The sequence below is a fragment of the Corvus kubaryi genome, unplaced genomic scaffold, assembly GCF_017639235.1.
Source record: "Corvus kubaryi isolate FWS band 111438036 unplaced genomic scaffold, C.kubaryi_AGA036_p1.0 split3-73, whole genome shotgun sequence".
Lineage (NCBI taxonomy): Eukaryota > Metazoa > Chordata > Aves > Passeriformes > Corvidae > Corvus > Corvus kubaryi.
This window is the reverse complement of record NW_024582091.1, coordinates 30788959-30808033: the sequence shown is the minus strand read 5'-3', so window position 1 is coordinate 30808033 and position 19075 is coordinate 30788959. Positions and strand designations below refer to the sequence as shown.

Genomic DNA, 19075 nt, shown 5'->3' with positions numbered 1-19075 from the left:
AATAAATTCTGCCAGTGTAATTTAAAATTGTAGCATTTGTGTTCCATGCATATTTAGGACAGGAGATTACTTTTGCAATAATACCTGCGATTTTTTCCTTACTTTTCTCTCAGGATGAAACATTCAGGTCTGAAGGCATGAAAGGATTTAGGGAGTCCATTTGCACCAGTGAAGACTCACAAGGAAGCCTCTGCCTATGTTTTGCACTTCCTTTGGCAGCACAGCCATTGGCAGCTATGCATTTGCCAGAATCGCAGAACAGGTAAGGATAGAAGGGACCACGGGAAGTCATCTGCTCCAAGCTTCCTGCTCAAGTCAGGTCATCCTAGAGCACCCGGCACAGGACTGTGGCCAGATGTTCTTGAACATCTCTGGTGGGGGAGACTCCACAACCTCTCTGGGCAACCTATCCCAGTGCATGGCCACGTGCACAGTAAAGTTCTTCCTCATATTCAGGTGGAACTTCCTGTGTATCCGTTTCTTCTCATTGCCTCTTGTCCTACTGCTTGGCACCACTGAGCAGAGCCTGGAAATATTGTCTTGACACCCCCTTCAGGTACTAACAGACATTGATGAAGTCCCCTCTCAGCTGTCTCTTCTCAAGGATGAACAGGCCCAGCTCCCTCAGCTTCTCCTCACAAGAGAGATGCTCCAGTCCCCTCATCATCTTCATAGCCCTCTGCTGGACCCACTACAGGAGCTCCACAACTCTCTTGTACTGAGGAGCTCTGCATCAAAATGGCATTTCTGGGATAGCAGTTCCAGAACTTGGGCCCTTGTCCTGGATGCATTGTGAGAGCAGCCCTGGAGCTGACAGAAGACTTGCAGGCAGGAGAATCACCTGGCATAATGCAGTTCTATTAGCAAAAGAGATAGGGGAGGAGAGCCCTGTTGCAGAGATGTCTTTGTGGGCTTCCATGATCCTCCATTTAGATTGCAGCAGGATCTGCAACTCCCTGACCAGGCAACTGCTAGCAAAATGAAAGGAGAGAAAAGTTCTCTAATTATTTCCTATTTCTAATGTCGATGCAATAGCCTTGCCTCAGTAGCAAAAGCATTTCACAATAATGCAGTGTACCACATACAGGGCAAAAGGAGAAGATCTAAAGTTTCTTTTTTCATAAAACCCTCAAATGCTGTGAGATAGTTGGCCTGAGTGGCTCTAGAAGTGATTTTAAACGATTAAGATCAAATGGAGGAATGGAACTGAAAGGAACCCTATAGACAGGCTCTAACCTTCCTTCAGTGATCTCACACAACATTTGTAGTGTTTTGAACTGCTAATGTAGTGCCCAAAAATGAGCTTACAGATTACTTCAGAAAATGCATATGATACAGCTTCACTGAAGACAATGAAATGGGTAACTTTAACTGTAAGCAACAGTACATTGTTAAAAATATTTAATACTTTAGGAATACTCCTTTAGCTTCCAAATTTTTATCATATGAAAGAATAAGCAATTCTAATGCTCCAGGCCAACATAGTTTATTCCTATGTTCTAGTGATATTGTACATCCTGTGTCTACAACAGAAATATCTATGTAATCAAATTTTGATTTTAGCATATGATTAATATCCATAAATATAAATACATTTACATTGAAAGAAATGCTGTATTACAGGTCAATAGGTTCAAAAGTCAGACATTCACACAACTCCTGAATATTGCTGCCACCTTCAGGAAACACAGGATAAAAAAAGACCAAAATATTAATTAGATAAAAAATGGAAAATAAAGTCAAGATTTATGATGTCACTTGGTTGTTATGTTGTAGTTCTGTGAGATTAATTTTCACAGTGGCATATAATTTTATTATTCTCAATTTCTAATGAAGACCTAAGTCTGATGCTAAGAGAGCTGCCTAAGGCCAGTCAGAGCTAGTGACACATGTCCTTGGCTCCTTGAAGTTTCACCAAAAGAAAGTTGTGGATCGAAAAATTATTTTATTGGCATTTGGATATTTGTATTGTCATTGAAGCTTATTTTGTCTTTGACTCTTTGAGGTAGTCACTTAGCATTGCAGTATGGATTTTATCACTTCAGTTCCAGTAGTTACTTTTACAACCTCAAGCAGAGCATCTATTGAAAAATGCGTCATAAAATACAGATGGAAAAATCAGTACGTATATATTCGCTAAGTTACATTTTTAATCAATAACATTCCTGATTGCTATTGGACAGGCTGGTTCCAAGTTGGTGCTTTACAATGTTATGCAAGAGTCCTATTGATTTCCTGCCAGTTTCTCACTTTTCAGAAAAAAGAGATCAGGAACAGCAAAGTAAGATCTTCAGTCTATTTGAAATGTCAGCATAACTGAAGTTTAATTACCAAATAAGCAAACTGACCCAATTATTTTTTTGATTCCTGTAATCGCTTACATGCATCTCATACCAGCTTAGCTCTCAACAGGAATGTACAAAGTCATCTGATGTAACTTTAGACCTGTCAGGACACTTTACATCTTACCTGTTATGGAACTGATATAAATTCTGTTTGCATGTGTTTTAACACAAGACTTCCAAGTGCAGCTGACAGCATAAGTGCTCCAGCCTGCAACCCTCGGGACCATTTACCCACCAGTTCCTTAGTGTTTGTTTTAACGGAAACATCTAGCCATGGGTTAGTATTTCCCTAGAGTGTACAGGGAGGAAAGGACAGATGGTCTCCAAAATAGAAAATTTCCTTTGGAAATTATTTAAAAAGACTTTCCCATCAACAGTAATATTTTAAGCAGTTTCCTTTTTGATATTTATGATTAGATTATGATCTAATGATGTCTCAAAACATGCTCATTGTTCCTCCAAATTTGGGAAACTGCCATAAATGTGATATGAGAGGGCAACAAATGCCACAGCGTTCATACAAGGCTTGATGAAGTGTCTTCATCTTTTATTTGGAGGCTCAAGAACTGGTAAAGAGATGTCAGAGTGTGCAGAAAGGTGGTACAGACTTCTTGCGCTACCACCAGAACCAGAACTCACACTTATTTCTGCTTTCCTAACTTATTTCTTCCTTTTCCTATCTTAGTCCCAGTTTGGGAAACTCTAAAGTGAGTTACAGAAGCCAACACCTTGGCTCCTTCTGGTCTTGATTTAGCTCTGAAATGGGAGTATAGAAAGTTGCTTTTAGTTTGGTTGAGTTTGTTTTGGTCAAGTGGACTTTGCCTTCCCTTTTAGTTCCTTGGTATATACTCCTTTGAAAACTGTATCAGTCAAGGAAAGGCTGATAAACTGGAATTTCAATAAATACTGGCTATGTTAAATTATTCAATCAGACAGTAAATGCCAATTCCTTTAGTAGGTCCTATATACAGAGCTGGTGAAAGTCTTAGCTAAACAGTCTTGGAGAAACTAACAGCTGTACATCACCTACATAAAATCAAAATCTCTCCAGACCTTTGTGAGTCATCCAGAAAAAGAGTTGTCTTGTGGGAAGTTACAATGAAGGAAAAGAGAAAAGTCAGAAAGAGCAGAAAGAGGGGAGAGAAATTATGTCCCTGGTGTAATGACATGAGCACCAAGACAAGCTATTTCCACTGCTACCATCAGTTGTAAAGAAGATTCCTTTGTTTTCCACAGTTTCCTTCTTTCTGGTCTGCCACACTGAAGACACTGTAGAAACATAAATTTACAGAAATTTGGCATAAACTGGTAATTCAAATTTTGGGATGTGTTCAAGGTATGGGGAGACAACTGTATCAATTAAATTAAACTTCTCTATAATACTTAAATTATTCACATTCCTATGTTTCAGAGTTTGAAACTCTGCTTACCTTATATGCTACACACTCTAAGAATTTGTGTATTTGTCGTTTCCTTTAAGTTTCTAAAATTATAGAAGCCAGCACTGTGACTTTCTAACAATGATGGGATCTTATGAAGGGTTATTTGTATCTCATGCCTTCCTGAACTGGGGTTAGGAGCCAGGCTTTCCTGTTTGTGCAACCAAGAGAGAACATCTGGAATATTTTTACCAAGGAGAAGGAATTCCTAGTATAAGAGAGAGTGGAATTTCACCACTGTGAAATCCACATGAACAATTCCACAGTGATTGCAACCTCTCTCATGTGACAGACATCCATCCATGTAAATTCACTGTATTTCAGAACAGTGTTGTTCACTCTGGAGTATCACCCTCAGAGGGTGTCTGCCTGGATGCATCCTAATAATCACGGCCAATGGCATCTGAGCTCTGCCACCTTTGCTCATGAGAAAGGGCTCCAGGTTCCAATGGCTGCAAAACGTGGCTAAAGAAGCTGGATGAAATACAGAAGGTGGGAGAGGGTAGAAAGGAATGGAAGGATTTCAGAAACACCACAGGCATCATGAGGACATCTTTCTGTGATGCCACTACAAGTGCAACTTTTCTTATAAGGTGTTTTATAAGATAGGGAAGGCTTGTTAAAGTGGGGACTCTTTCAGTAAGGAAATGCTGAACACTATGTACATTGAGTTTTTTCTATTCCTTATCAGCTATTAAACTGAGATGCTGTCACTTGAATCAGTGCTTGTGAAGTGATAAAGGAATTAGAAGTATTGCACCACAGCGCCTCTCAGCTGGTATGGGGAAAGAAAAGAAGCAAACCACTTGGTTACCTGTGAAGGAAGAGCCTGGCATGGATGAGGAATAAACTGCTGTCACTTGTAGCCTATTCCAAAAGGTGCACTTAGACGATGGGGAGAGTGCACGGCCAAGTTAACAGGACTCTGGTTAATTTGCTGGAGACCCTTTGCAAGTAGCAGTCAGCAGACAATTTTCCCATCAAGGAAAGGGGCAAGGACGGGCCCCTTCAAAGGACTGAGGAGCTCAGTGATAAAGATTTCACAGAAATTCTGTTGCAACTGATCAAAATCTGGTTTCTGAGAACTGGCAGTAAGATAGGTTTATGTTTCAATTCCTGAATTAACCCTTTTCGATAGAAATACTGCAGTTTACATTCCTAGTTCTACTGTGCAAATAGATACCCACGCTTAGGTAGAGCTCTGTTAACTGAAGGGGCTACAAGTCCAGTTAAAGGAACAAGTCCTTACGGAAGATTAGCGTTACATGGAAGATTAGCATTAAAGGACACGTCATCATTGAAGATTAGCTTCCCCCACCATCAGAATCACTAGAAAAATGTAGGAGGGAAGGATAACAATGAACTATGTAACACCCTGCATGCAAGCACTGACAAACATTGTTATGAGTACTTACGGTAACTAGATTCTGGTTTATTATAGCTAAACTAATAGAAATTATTTCAAATCAAAGTGCTTCTGCTGGTTTTTTGTGTTATGCATTTATTTGTTGGAGAGAAAAAAAATACTACTTGATTTTTTGTAATGTTTCCTTCATCACAGGAGGGAATGGAGAGTTAAAAATAGGACTGAAAAATTCCTTGCCGTTCACTATTTTACTTATTGAGACAATCTGCTCCCCTGCTGATGTAAATTGGGCATAGCGGCATGACTGTATTCCTCTGATTTCAGTGGGAAAGCTGGGGGCCACCACCCCGGGCTGAGCAGAGAGGAGCCTGAAGTGAGAGCGCAGTGTCCGCTGAGCGCGGCTCGGCGACCCTCACCGCACGCGCGCCGCCGCCGCAGCGCCACCCGGCGCGGGCGGGGCGCGGGCGGCCGCTGCGGCCTCTCGCGATGTTTCCAGGGCCCGGCGAGACTCGGCGGCGGCGCCGCGGTTGCCGAGGGCCGCGGCCGCCCAAGGTGAATGGCGGCGGGCCGGGCAGCGGCGCGGGGGCCGGCCGGGGAGCTGGCCGGGGCTGCCCTAGGGCTGGGCTGGGCGGGACTGGGAATGCGGGGCTCTCGGGGCGCGGGGAGTGTGGTGGAGCTGAGTGGGTGCGTGGGGAGAGCGCATCCGAGGTGCCCGGGCTGAGCCCGCCCGCGCTGTCAGCGATAGCTGAGGGAAGCACCTGGGCAGGTTTAGCCTCTCCCAACGCTTGGGAAGAGACCGACTGCTCTCCTCGTGCGTGGGTTGTCCCAGGAATCCCGGGTGCCGCCCAGCACTGGTGCGCGGCCGAAGGACGGGCGGTACAGCGCGAGAAGCGGTAGGAATTCTCGCCCTGCTCGCATTCTGGGAACTGCTCTCCTTGGTTTGTTGCTAAAACTGCCTGCCTGCTCAGGCGAAGGCTTGTGTAAAGATAAATGCTGGCAACAACAGGCCGCTTCTGAATCCTCCCCTGGGTTGTGGGGCAGGATTTGCATTCTGGGACAGTGCCGGGACCTTGAAAGGACTGCCCTAACTGGGCTTTGGGTAAAGGTGTATTTTAGGGAGAAAACGACCATTTAAATGTTGCCTGGAAGCTGAGTGGGGGATAAGCCTGCTGGGAAATAACCCCCAAACCAACAACTACCAAAAAACCAAGCACAACAAACCACAAACCTTTACGAATGAAATGTAAGATATGTATCTTTGTTAGTGGTTACATAAGTCAGGTATGACTTTCCAAGGAAAACTGGAGATGAAGCTGCAATGTTCTCATGACTTCTCTCTATGAATAATTTGAGCAGAGCTTTGTACTGCCAGCCAGTATCTGGATACCTTGGGCTTTTGAAAATCCCTAGTTATACCAAAACGCTAGGTGATTTTTTTTTTTTTTTTTTTTTTGGTGATTAGGGTATTATCTGATGTTTATATAGACCTAAAAATGCACTGACTTTGATTAAGTATCTTGAGATTCTGTAAGAAAGAAGGCTGCAAATTTAAGATTATTACAAGGAATTTGGGGTGTTTTGTTTGTTTGCTCTGAATTTACTTTAATGAAATTTCTGGTAAGATGACTGAATTAGTATTGAATTATGTTGGATCAAAATAAAATGTTCGGTAACTCTGCTATTTACAACAGAGAAGTGCTAACTTGATGAACTGTTACCTTTCATAAAAGATACCTCCAGCTAGTGCTGTACGGCTTTTCATTTTTTTAATTTTTTTTTTTTGCTTGTTGATGCTGTTTGATTCTTAAACAATAATTTACTATATTGTCTCTTCCAAGTGTGTGTGTATTTATTCACAGGTGCTTAAAGAGTCCTTAATTTTTTTGACAAAAACGTCAAATATCTCTGAGTAATTTTTCCTTAAATAGGCTATAAATACATAAGCTAGAACTGCCACTGAGGTTTGAAAGTATTCCATGGCATATAAAGATTTTTAAGCCATTAATTAATTAAGATCAGAATTGAGCTTTTTGTCTTGTTTCACAGCCCTTGAAAATTTAATTGATAGTCTGTCCTCTGGACTTGACAGATGTTTCCAGTTTCTCACTGCTTCTGCTCCTCCCAGTTTTTCCCAGCAGTTTCAGTTTAATTTGACAGGACTCTGTCTAGTCACTGCAGTTGATTAGCACAGGGAAATTAAGCAGTTCTGATAATTCCACCTGGTGCTTCCAAAAGCTCACAGCACTTTCAGTCATGGGCACAGCAGTAGCACTGAGTAGAGGGATCCCAAAGTCAGAACTGGGTAGTAACAGTGGATGAGAAGCAGGTGAGAGACTTATAAAATTTTCTTATCAAGATACAGTCATTATATCTGTAAAACGGTTCCTCCTTTTTATTTTTTTAGCTTACAGTGTGGTCTTGTGCCTATATGATGGGCAAGTTCTCAAGCAAGTACAAATAGGAGTATTCAGGCTTTTCTTAATGTAATATCTCCTTTAAGAATATTATGCTACAGTATCAGGAGTTTTATTGAAACTGATTTGATTGTTTTGTTTCCGGTTTATCTGAAGATAAGCTGTATCAAATATTTCCTGTCTGTGATTGTGTCGTTTGATAGAAAATCCTATTCATAACAGTAAAAAAGTGGCAATGCAAGGGATTTGTGCTTTTCTTAGCATCTTGAGGAAAAACAAAACTATGAGAGTTTCTTATTCTTCTGTTTGTTTTCTACAGATGTCTCACTTTACAAGTGAAGATGAAGCTCTGCTACAGTCTATGCTTAGACAGTTGCTGCAGAGTGTGAAGGAAAAAATCACTGGAGCCCCATCAGTAGAATGTGCAGAAGAAATTCTCTTGCATTTGGAGGAAACGGATGAGAATTTTCACAAGTAAAAATATTTTTGCTATTTTTAGTCTTTTCAAGAAATTGGTATGTGTTAAACTGTATTAACAGTTGGGAAAAGTCTACACTTTATATTGCTTTGTAAATATGTGTGTATTTATACATATATAGATATTCCTGTCACTAATCAACTCTCAGGTGATGCTAATTTAAAGAATAAAATTAATGTTGCCATTTTCTTGGTCTGTTTTTTTTTTTCCCTCCACTCTTCCTAATATATTTTTACTGTAGTAGTAATTCATGAGCTGTTTGTGAGAGAGGAATTTACAAAGCTCTGATGCATGTGCACATGGAATGTACTAAATGCACACATGAAAAGGAGCTAGAAGAAGTAGTCACTGAAAGCTCTCAGAATAGTTGACACCTGCTAGACAAGATAATCTTGTTTTTCAAAAGGGAGTACTTTTTCAGAGTGCTATTTGGCTTCCATATTTGATTGTTCTCTCTGGCCTGTATTACTGAACATGTCTATCTTATCAGGTAGTCATTCTTTTAATTTATGTTTAAGTAAACCAGAAATGTATCCCAGTCACACTTCTGTAAAATCAGACTTGACAATGTGACCTCACTTACATGCAGTCTAGATTTCCAGATCCCACGCTTCTCTTTCCTTTCCATGATGTTATAACTTGATTATATTTTTACTACATGGGAGATTTTTAGTACACATTTTATGACAAGCCAAGAGAATATCAAGCTGAAATGACCTGAAGACATTTTAATAAGGAACGGAGCTCTGTGACCTGACTTCTTCTGAGAAAGCTGGTTCCCTGTCAGTTTTTTCAGAAGTGGCACTATTTAGTCTCTTAAATTTACCTAGGTACTGGCATTGCTTTGTCAGTGGTATGAGTTAGGTGAAAGTAAATAAGTGAAATAAAACTAAGGTTTATCTAAAATTTCACTGTAATTTTAAAACTTTGAAACTTCCATGTGTTCTGAAGATTCTTTAAAAGGTATTTTAGCTCAGTTTTAGTTTTTGTTACGAATTATATTGGATTACACTGTTGCTTGTACTCGTGTGAATTTTGAGTAGTAGGTTGCTGGGTGACAAGCATGAGGGTAAAAGAATTTGGTTGTAAACATATAAAAGTTGAAAGATACATGTAATTCTGAAAGAAAAAAGATAGAGAAGATTTATACAATAAAGCTCAAAAAAAATTGAAAATATTTCTGTCATTTTTTCTGAGAACTTAATAGAATACCCAGGGTGAGGGAGTAAAGTCTGTAAGGAGTTGAAGCAATGCCTATATAGCTTTTCCTTTTACAACAGTGAAACCTTGTCATCCATTACTCTTGTATGTTAGAAAATTGGTGATCCTAAAGATACTTTCTTTTCATGAGAACAGTTTTAATTTACATTTAATGGGAAATCAAGTGATCTTTAAATGCAGAACATGAGGATTACTCTCTGGTGCTGTAATATTTCTGGAGGTATTCTTGTCTTGTTTGTGACCCGTGGCAGTACAGACTGGTTTTCGTGGGAAGTCAGAGAGGTCATATGGTCATTTATAAGTGAATCCATTTAAGACAGTTTCTTCTTAACCCATCCATCCAGATTGCAGGCTCCGTTATTAGTAGTGTGTGCTTTTGGACTGTCCAATGCTCTAGTTCAGCTCAGCATTTTGAGCAGTACTGTTTCTGTAATTTTACCAGATTTTGAGACCTTACTTTATCCTTTGTTCCCACTTCGATGTAGAAAAGACAAATGCAGGTTCCTCAGAAAGCTAATGAAAAGGAAAATTGAATCAAGTACAAAACTTCTGTGCAGTAGTAGACATCAGAATTTTAAACTACATAAGTAGGATGTTTCTCTTACATTAGAGGTGTTTTTAACACCACCCCAAGCATGAATCCTTTGTAAGCCCTGCCAGATCAGTCTGAATTGATTCAGCTTGTGAAGTAGTACTGTCATTGCTGAAACACATAATTGTTACAAAACATTTCTAAGGTGGAGGAATAATGCAGAAGATAAAGACTAGAACATTAGACATAAAAGTAGTGGTCTGAATAGCGATGTGGCTGCTGTATATTTCAGAGTGAAGGAGTCACTGCAAAAATATATATATGCTGGAAATGTTGCCCTTTTAAAACAAAGGGGAAGAAGTTTCATTAAAGCTTTCGTGCAGTGGAGAGTTGTGTGCAATTTCACAAATGAAAACAGAAATATGTTTTGCATCTTTCTTGAGGTGTATTTCTGTTACTTTCACTGAGAACAAGAATGGAAAGGTAGGAGAAAAGAAAAATACTGACACACCTGATGGAATCCAGTGAGGAAGTAACTATCATGATACAATTTTGTGTGCTTTGTTGTTTGGTTTTTGGGGTTTTTTACCCAAGTTAACGTGAAGTAGTTGCACATTTGATACAATGAAAATAAAATGATACATCTACTGAATATATGATTACTTTTTTTTTTGTATGTTTCTGTTTGCCTTGCCCTTTATACAAATCAGAAAACTAGCCAAAAAGAAAAGTTGATTTATTCTGAGCAGTACTCTTCAGCAATTTCTATAGCTAATACAAAGTTGGAGGACCCAGGGAGAGTCTTTAGTTTGAAATCTCCCTCTGATTATTCTATTCTTTTAGCAAGGATCTGTGGGTATCTGATCATTAGACTGCAAAGTGCTAAATCCTTGACTCTAATGTGTTTGTGTAATCACAGACAGCTGTTTTGTCAGTTTGACTGATATCTGTGTACTGTCATGACACATAGAATTTTATAAGCCATAGGTATTCTCACATGCTCTAATTTATAAACTGTGTTTTCTGTGTACCTTCTCGTTTTGTATGTATGCATAAATAATAATACCAGACAGTTTATACTCTAAGACAGTGCTATATTCAGAGTGCTACAAGGAATGTTTCTTTCGGAATTCGAAATTTCTTGATACTCTTTGGTTTCTACCTAGAAAACCTTAACCTTTTTTCTGAGTGGATTTTTACTTCTAGAAGAAGCACAAAGTGAAATTGTGCTATTTGGTAAGCTAGCTATTGGTTTTGTTTCTTCTACTTGGTATTGTTTCTTCCTACAATATGCTGATAATGACCATATTGAAGAAAATCGAACTGTAACATGTTATTTCACACTCCTAAAGTTTATTCTATGCAAGTCATACCTCAGGTAACAGGTCTCCTGGGAGAGAAGGTAGTGGTTGTTGATACATCATGTTGAAAATGTTTCATGGTGAATCAAGGAGATGTTACATTTTAATTTTGCTTGTTTCTCGCAGCTATGAGTTTGTGAAATACCTTAGACAATATGTAAAAAATACTGTGGGACCTGTGATTGAGGAAGAAACAGAAAAATGTACCTCTGCTCAAAATCAGGGTGAAATATCTGGCTATGACACACTTGTCCAACATCTTACTAAGAAGACCTGTGAATCGAAAGAGTGAGTATATACATGCAATTCACATCTGTTTCTTCTTTGTCTGAATCTTCTTTTCTCTTTTCCATAATGCGTTTTGAAAAGGTAAGATCCGAACCAATAACAATTCTGAACCTGTAACCAAAGACAGTGCTAAGCAGTTCAGACAATGCCAGCCTACACTGCAATTTGTCATGCTTTCTCTCACCTTGGAATTAAGGTTGTGAACTATTACATAAAAAGATTGGTAGCAAATATGTGACATTTTTGAGGTATTTAGGATTTTAGCATCAGTGGTCATTTTTATATGCTGCAAAATAAGAAAACAGGAAAACAGATGTTAGGAGGACCATTTTTCAGATTATGCTTGTATAATTTTGTTTCAAGGATCAGGACCTTAGGGTTCTTGTGCTCATTAAAATTGGTAGAAGAAACTTCAATGAACTAAATATGTGTCTTATATTTTTAATTTGACATGTAGGAGGATATTAAAGCACAATATGATAATTTGTATCTTTGATGACTGTAAAATAAATAATTGTATCACTGAGGTAAAAAATAATTTGAAATAAAACATCAACATTTTACAACAGAATGCTTTTCTGAAGCATTTTTTAATCTTGAATTGCTTCCCCGTGGATATTATTTTTCTATTAATGGAAATTAGAAAAACCCTGGTTTTGTTGAAAGAAAATTATTTTGTGTGCTTGACCTGTACTCAAGATCTTGAATTGGGATAATGTGTTCACTTCTACTGGTTCTGCTTGAGTTTTATAATAGAAGAAAAATTGGATGTTGAGCTACAAGAAACAAACAGTAATAAGGATGAGAACTGGCTTGTTTTCTCAGGGACAGATCCTCCTTTTTGGTGGACTCATGTTGTTCTTTCTTAAGAAAATCCCAAAATAGAATTATGCTAGTGGTAATTGAATGGTTCTGGAAGGAAAAAAAAGGAGTTTTATTGTAATTTAAAATCTCGTTAACTGAAACATGTAAGGTTTCATTGCTCAATTTGGATTTGGATTTCATATGCATTCATTTCTGTAAGTTCAGTGAGTTCAATTTCAATTAGCATTATGTCATATTCAGTTATTCATGATGTAGCGATTTTTTCGTTTTTCTACATAGTGATTTATATGTTCTTTAATATTAAAATCATATTAACTTTGAAGATACAGAGAAATGATGCATGCCTTGAAGAATGTCATGATGATTGTGGTAGAATCTTTGATTAACAAGTTTGAAGAAGATCGGATGCATGATAAGGAGCTGGATAGTAAAGCAAAGAAAGAACGTCAGAGTGGCTATTACACAGACAACTGTTCTGACAGTGACTCCTCCTTCAACCAAGTACGATGGGTTTTCTCTCTGTGTTATGAAATAAGCATGATACTGCAAAATTGTTAAGTTTCTGTCAGTGGAGACTGAGAATGGCCCTAGAGAATGATTAATTTTTCCCTTCTTTTTTTGTATCCTAAACACAAATTATTTACTTTTCTTTTGGTTTTAAGTACTAAGCTTATACTAGCTACTTTAGGCATCATATGCTGGATGAGATTAGTATGATGCCCATATGCTTCAAAGTACCTATCCAAGTGTGATATAGAAAAAGATAAGATAATGATGAAAGCAGAGCGTCATCTAACTTTTGTAATTTTACTGTAGAAGCCAAATAATGTGCAGTTCATTTCCAGACCACCGTAATTTGCTAGATTGCTTGTTGAATAAATTATTTTAAAGATTTTTTGAAGATATGGAAAACTTTGAAGTAAAGCAAACAAAATATGTCGTGGTAATTTCATTATCTTAAGTTTAACTTCGGGCAAACAGCAGAAAACATTTGGAATGTTGACTTTATCGTTAAATTAGTATAAATGTTGGAGTCCTAATTATTAAAAATAAATTAGGTATCAGAAAGACTGATGATTTTAATGTTCTGCTGTTCAGTTTAATAAAATATACTAATGATCATTTTATAATGTGTATTACAGAGTTATGCATTCATGAGTCAAGAACAATTGCAGCTGCTCACAGAAAGGCTTGACCCTATTCAGCCCAAGGAAGTAAGTTTAAAAGCAGAAATGAAATGTTAATACAAATGAATGTTTATGGCATGTTGGAGAGCAGCCTGTATGTTCTTAAGAGTTCCTATGTACCTAAGTGGAAACTTGTCTTTGTTGGTTCATATATGTTGGCTTCAGTGCAGAAATTCCTCTGCAGTGCAATATTTCATTGTTTGTAACCAATCTGGTTCAAAAACTAGTGTTGCAGCAACTATCTATTTTTTTTAGAAGTCTATGTGCTACAGATCATCATTCTTAGTTTAAAAAAAAGTTGGTTTATGATAAATAAAGTAACTGAACATTATTTGCCCTGCATACATGTCCCTTGTCCTGTTTGATAGCTTCTGTATTGCCCTTCGAGTTTTCCCTGTCGGGAGGGATAGATATGTGCTGATTTGCCAACAACCTCCTGCCAAATGGAAAATACAAAGTCCAAGTTAGGTTTGCTGTCATATCAGTGGCAGTACTAATTTGTGCCTCTAACCAGCAATCAGCACCAGCTGCTGATATTTTTGAGGCTTGGAGAAATACCAGTTTCATTGTGCTGTTTTGATAAGACTTGCTGGGGGTTGTCTGGCAGTTGAAAAAGCCATGGTAGGTAGGAACTGGTACAAACATTGTGATGGACTTTTATTAGAAAACCAGATAAAAAGTCTGATGCTATTAAATGTTATTAAAATGTCCTACAGTTTCTTTCAGTAAGATGAAATAAATTGCTAGAGATTGCAGTTGTCTATGAATAGAAAAAAAAATTGCTTGAAATTATTTAGAATGCTGATGAAAATTTCAGCAGTATAACACAATATCTAATATCTGTGTCTACTTTTCCTAGCTGAGAGCTTTAGAGAGCTATATTCCCCAATAACAAAATATTTGATTACAGGCAGAAAGTAGAACGTAAACCTTGCATCCAGTATTGAAAACCTATTTAAAATGGTTTTATTGCTTCTTTGAATGCACACATTTTCCCCACTCAGTGATGTAGTGTTTTCTTATCTGTTTCTTATCTGTTCTGCAGCCAGGTTCTGTTCCTTCCTTCCTGCCTCCCTCTTGCCTACCCTCCCTCACTCCCTCTGACTTGTAAATTATGGATTTCAGAGGTTGCTATGAATGGATTTTTGATGTTTATTTTTTGACTGCTTCAGATTCGCCAAGAAGCTTTGCAGACGCTGTGCTTGGTCCCTGCCTCTGATATCCTGAGTTCTGAGAGTTGGCCAAGTCTGCGTAAGCATCTGACGATCTCTCTGGCAGATCCTGATGCAACCTTCAGTGTAAGGGAATGTTTTGTATTCAGATGTGTATCCAAAGAAAGGAGTACTGAAGAGATGTAAGAAGTTACGTACATATTATAAGTAGTCCAGCAAGGTTCCAAGACATTTTATTATTTGCGTATGAATCACATAAACAATTTTTTGAAGTAAAAGAAATACAGGATTCCAGTAAATTTTGGTTTAAAGGACTGCAACAGGCTTTCAATAGGATTTTTAGATACCAAAGTACTCATTTGCATTTCTTTTAATGGCAGTGAAGATGTCTGAATTTCTTTTAGCAAAAACACACGTAAAAAAATGGACATAACTGTTCTGTAAAATAGGTCCTGTTAATATTTCCTACTCAAGTCAGGTTTATGCTCCATGATGATGAGAAAGTGATACATAGTAATATCATACAGGCAGTGATGAGAAAAAAAAAAGACAGCTGCTTAAATGGCTTTTAGATTATTTATTATGTCAATTAAACTTCTTCTTCTTCAAATTTTAAAGTGATTACCAAATAAATAGGGAAGTTCCTTCAGCTGCTGTCATATATTTCTCTTTCACCTGAGTTCTACAATTTCTTTTAAAACAGTGATAATTGCAATTATAATATATTATATATAATATATATATATTATAATACGTAATGGAAAAGTAATGGTCTACTTCGTAACTCAGTGAGGCTTTGCATTGGTGCTGTAGTTCAAGTATTTGAATAAAATTTCCTTTGAACTGTAGATTTCTGTAATCAGAAACGATATTTTTATAAAACATGCTTAACATCTGCACAGATCTCTAGATGAATAATATGTAATATTGAGAATAATGCCTCTACATATTGATTATTTTGCAATTATAATACACAGTTAATGACTATTTAATACATTGCTTGCTTTTTCACCCTTAGGAGAAAATCCTTAGATTCTATGCAAAAACCTTTTCTTCTTCTCCATTTAATATGACAAAAGAAGTCTATACAAGTTTAGGTATGTGCATTTAATTACATTTCAGACTTCATGAGTCACGTACTTTTTGAAAAGTTTTATAATGAAGACTGTATAAGAGTCTGTTTTGTCATTGTTGTCATGGAGGTGAATTGTATTTTGTTGTTGGGTTTCTTTTTTTTTTAGCAAGACACTTGGAGTTGTACTTTCTTTCTGGAGGATATTCTCTTCATATTTCAGCTGGTCTGGATGTAACTAACTCAGATATAAATCGTTTACTTAAAAAGGTATGAATGAACTTTCTGTACCTTTTCTATCATTACTGAAACATCATGCATTAATTATTTTTTAATAATTATGTTTTCAGGTTCGCCTTTTAAATGAGTATCAAAAGGAAGCACCATCTTCCTGGATTCGACATCCAGAAAAGTATGTAATCTTCAAAACCCTGTAACTGTTTCTTAATTTAATAGTTATTGACATAAAATAGGATGCATGTAATTTTAGCAAAGGCTTGATTATAGGATGCACAGTGGCTCGTCAGTGACAACAGGGGAAATAAAAGTAGAGGGTAAGAAAAGTCAAATATGGAAGTTGCATAGGAGTAGTCATATTAAGCTAACAGCTTTTGGAGTGTTCTAAGTACTTTTGAACAAAATAATAGTTTGGATTCAAGTGTAGCAAGTGTAATATTTAGCACTTAACAAAAGATGTAATAACTTAGGAGAATATAGATGCATATTAGTTTTATTTGTGGTATTACAAAGAATTAATACCTATACTAGATCAAAATAAAGATAATGCTGTTGATATTTATGATCTATCTGAACAAGGTTTTATGAGAAGTTTGTTCCTGAATATTACTGGTGGAAAGACTTCAGTGATATTTTTGTCTTCTGTCCATTTTTTCCTATTTGTGTCATAAGGTACATGGAAGAAGTAGTGGAGAGTACCTTGTCACTTTTGTCAGTAAAACACAAGCCTAATCATGCTGCCTCTCCAGATTTCTTGAGTCCAATGCACTTCTTGGCTCTGCTAGATATCAAAGCAGTGTGGTTTAAGAAGTGGACGGTAAGCAAAAACCCGCAACCCAACAACGCATAATTTATTCATGTCCGACATGTATTTTGGAAAGTTTGGGTTGTGACATCACAGACCTATTGTGTCCTATAACAACCTATACTGAGAATTGTAATTAAGGAAGTGCAAGGTCGTTTTAGACTTTTATGTCCACTGCTTTTCAATACTACTCTCCACTTCAATTTCTGTTCAATTACTAGTTTTCATGAAATTTCTGAGTATTTTCTGTGCTTTGTGACTTCAGTCCCTTTCATAGAATTGACTGACAGCCATCAAAAGATGCAAGTAATTTTTTTGGAAGAAGTGATGAGCATGAAAGAACAGTTATTATTGCACATCATTATATTATATTATTATATTACATGTTACACACAACTTGCTAACTTCCAGTGGACATTAGAGCTTCTTCCAGCCTACCATTTATAAACTTATGATGTAGAATTTACATAGCAATGTCAAAACACTACATTTAGTATTTCAGTGTACTTACTGGTTTTTTGGTTTTACTGCATGTTCTACTACACTTTTTTCTAATGATGTAGGGGTTTTTTGTCATAAATGTACAAAAGTCTCGGTTGAGTGTTATACTGGTTTACTTGAGCTGGAGTTCAGTACATTGAATATGTACAGTACATGGGATGCCTAATAGAACAGAATCAGGGATAATTTCTACTTTTTTAGTTAAAAAACAACATATCGTTGCAGCTGATATTACATCTTCTTTGTCATTTAAGCATGCATATTACAGCAGAAGAGTGGTATTTAGGCTTCTGGAAAGGAAATATAAATCCTTGGTAAGTACTTCTATTAACATGTTTTATTGATTATATATTCAACAGTAGTCTGTAAATAAAATTTATTGAGAGAACGAGGGCTAATGCCTTCAAATTGAACGAGGGTAGATTTAGATTAGATATTAGGAGGAACTTCTTTGCTATGGGAGTGGTGGAACATTGGAAAAGGTTGCCCAGAAAAGCTGTGGATGCCTCATCCACAGAAGCGTTCAAGACCAGGTTGAATGGGGCCCTGAGGAACCTGGTCTAGTGCAAGGTGTCCTTGCCCATGGCAACTAGATGATCATTAAGGTCCCTTCCAGACAAGGCCATTCTGTGAATTACCAAGACAAGTTTGCTTGCAACTTTTTTTTGCACATTGTGATTTGGACTATTTTTTTCCTCTTTTTTTCTTGTTGGAGCTATTCCATGTTGTTCAGCTGGATAAGCCTTTTGGATTTAACTTTTTTTTTTTAATTTTTCTTTGCTTAAATGGGTCATTGATAAATGCAAAGAAGCGTATGGCCAGCTGTGAGTAAGGGGAATTTGGATATTTTATTGCAGGTGTTTACTTGGGATTATAATTTATTGGTTATGTTGCATTCATATCTAGAATTATTTCCACAAATGCATAGAAATGGAAAATGGTGCATGAAGAAATATCATAAATACTCTGTGCTATGTTTTGATTTTTGACAAAAAGAGGCTAAAAAACTGCCATTGTATTCTTTGAAGCATTAAGGGTTCAGAGTCAGCAAGATAAATCAAACTCGGAAAATATAGTTATAGAAAATAGTTATAGAAAATAGTTATAGAAAATATAGCTGTTAATCCTATCATATATTTTGTACGGGCAGATCTCTTTACTGGGGTGGAGGTTTCATTGTTTTCAATAAGACCAATGTAGATGTGGGATCTATTCATATAAACAGGACTTGGCTATGTTTTATAAAATCTTGAAATACAAATGATATCAAATGTAAAATATATGGGACTGATAAAACCTTAAGATGGAGAAAAGGACACAGACAACTATAAGAGACCTTTATCTTTTTTTATCTGTGTGCACAGAACAGAGCATAGAATAAAGCATGATCCATGCAACAAAGAGTTTATAGTAGAAAGTCCATGAGCAGGGTAGTCTAATCTAATTTATAAGCACAGGGTAAACATCCGGTTAAGGCTGGGGTTTTTTTATTGTATATGTCTGTATATTTACACTTGCGAATAAATCTTGGCAGCTCCAAGCTCTAATAAATCTAGCTATTCTTCTCAGATCATAAGAAAATAGAAAAAATTAGCTCTATCCCAGCTGAAACCAGGACAATGTGCTTTGTGTTTCCTTGCTACAACCATGCTTATAATTTTTAAACTTTTATAAACCTTGATTAGATTATGATGCTATGACAGTGATACACCACCAAGAAATGTAATAGCACTGACAGCACCTGGCAACCAAACTTATAGTTTAGTAAGTGTATTCAAGACAAAGTTTTTCACATGTGTAAACTTAAAAATCCTCCACACTAATGATGATGG

The 19075-nt window shown here is 37.1% G+C and overlaps 1 protein-coding gene across 6 annotated transcripts in view; it reads left to right on the top strand.

The window, feature by feature from the left end:
- The first annotated feature begins 5630 nt into the window (after positions 1–5630).
- Positions 5631–19075, top strand: part of TBC1D32 (TBC1 domain family member 32) — a 71401-nt gene continuing 57956 nt past the window's right edge. For 2 of the 6 annotated variants that reach the window (XM_042016910.1, XM_042016905.1), the window contains exons 1-10: positions 6050–8038; positions 11283–11444; positions 12593–12770; positions 13412–13483; positions 14629–14754; positions 15647–15725; positions 15870–15970; positions 16051–16112; positions 16610–16754; positions 17498–17557. In XM_042016910.1, the coding sequence (XP_041872844.1) occupies positions 7800–8038; positions 11283–11444; positions 12593–12770; positions 13412–13483; positions 14629–14754; positions 15647–15725; positions 15870–15970; positions 16051–16112; positions 16610–16754; positions 17498–17557 (1224 nt within the window). In that variant the 5' untranslated portion in view covers positions 6050–7799. The other 4 variants (XM_042016906.1, XM_042016907.1, XM_042016909.1 and 1 more) reach the window with 4 other exon arrangements.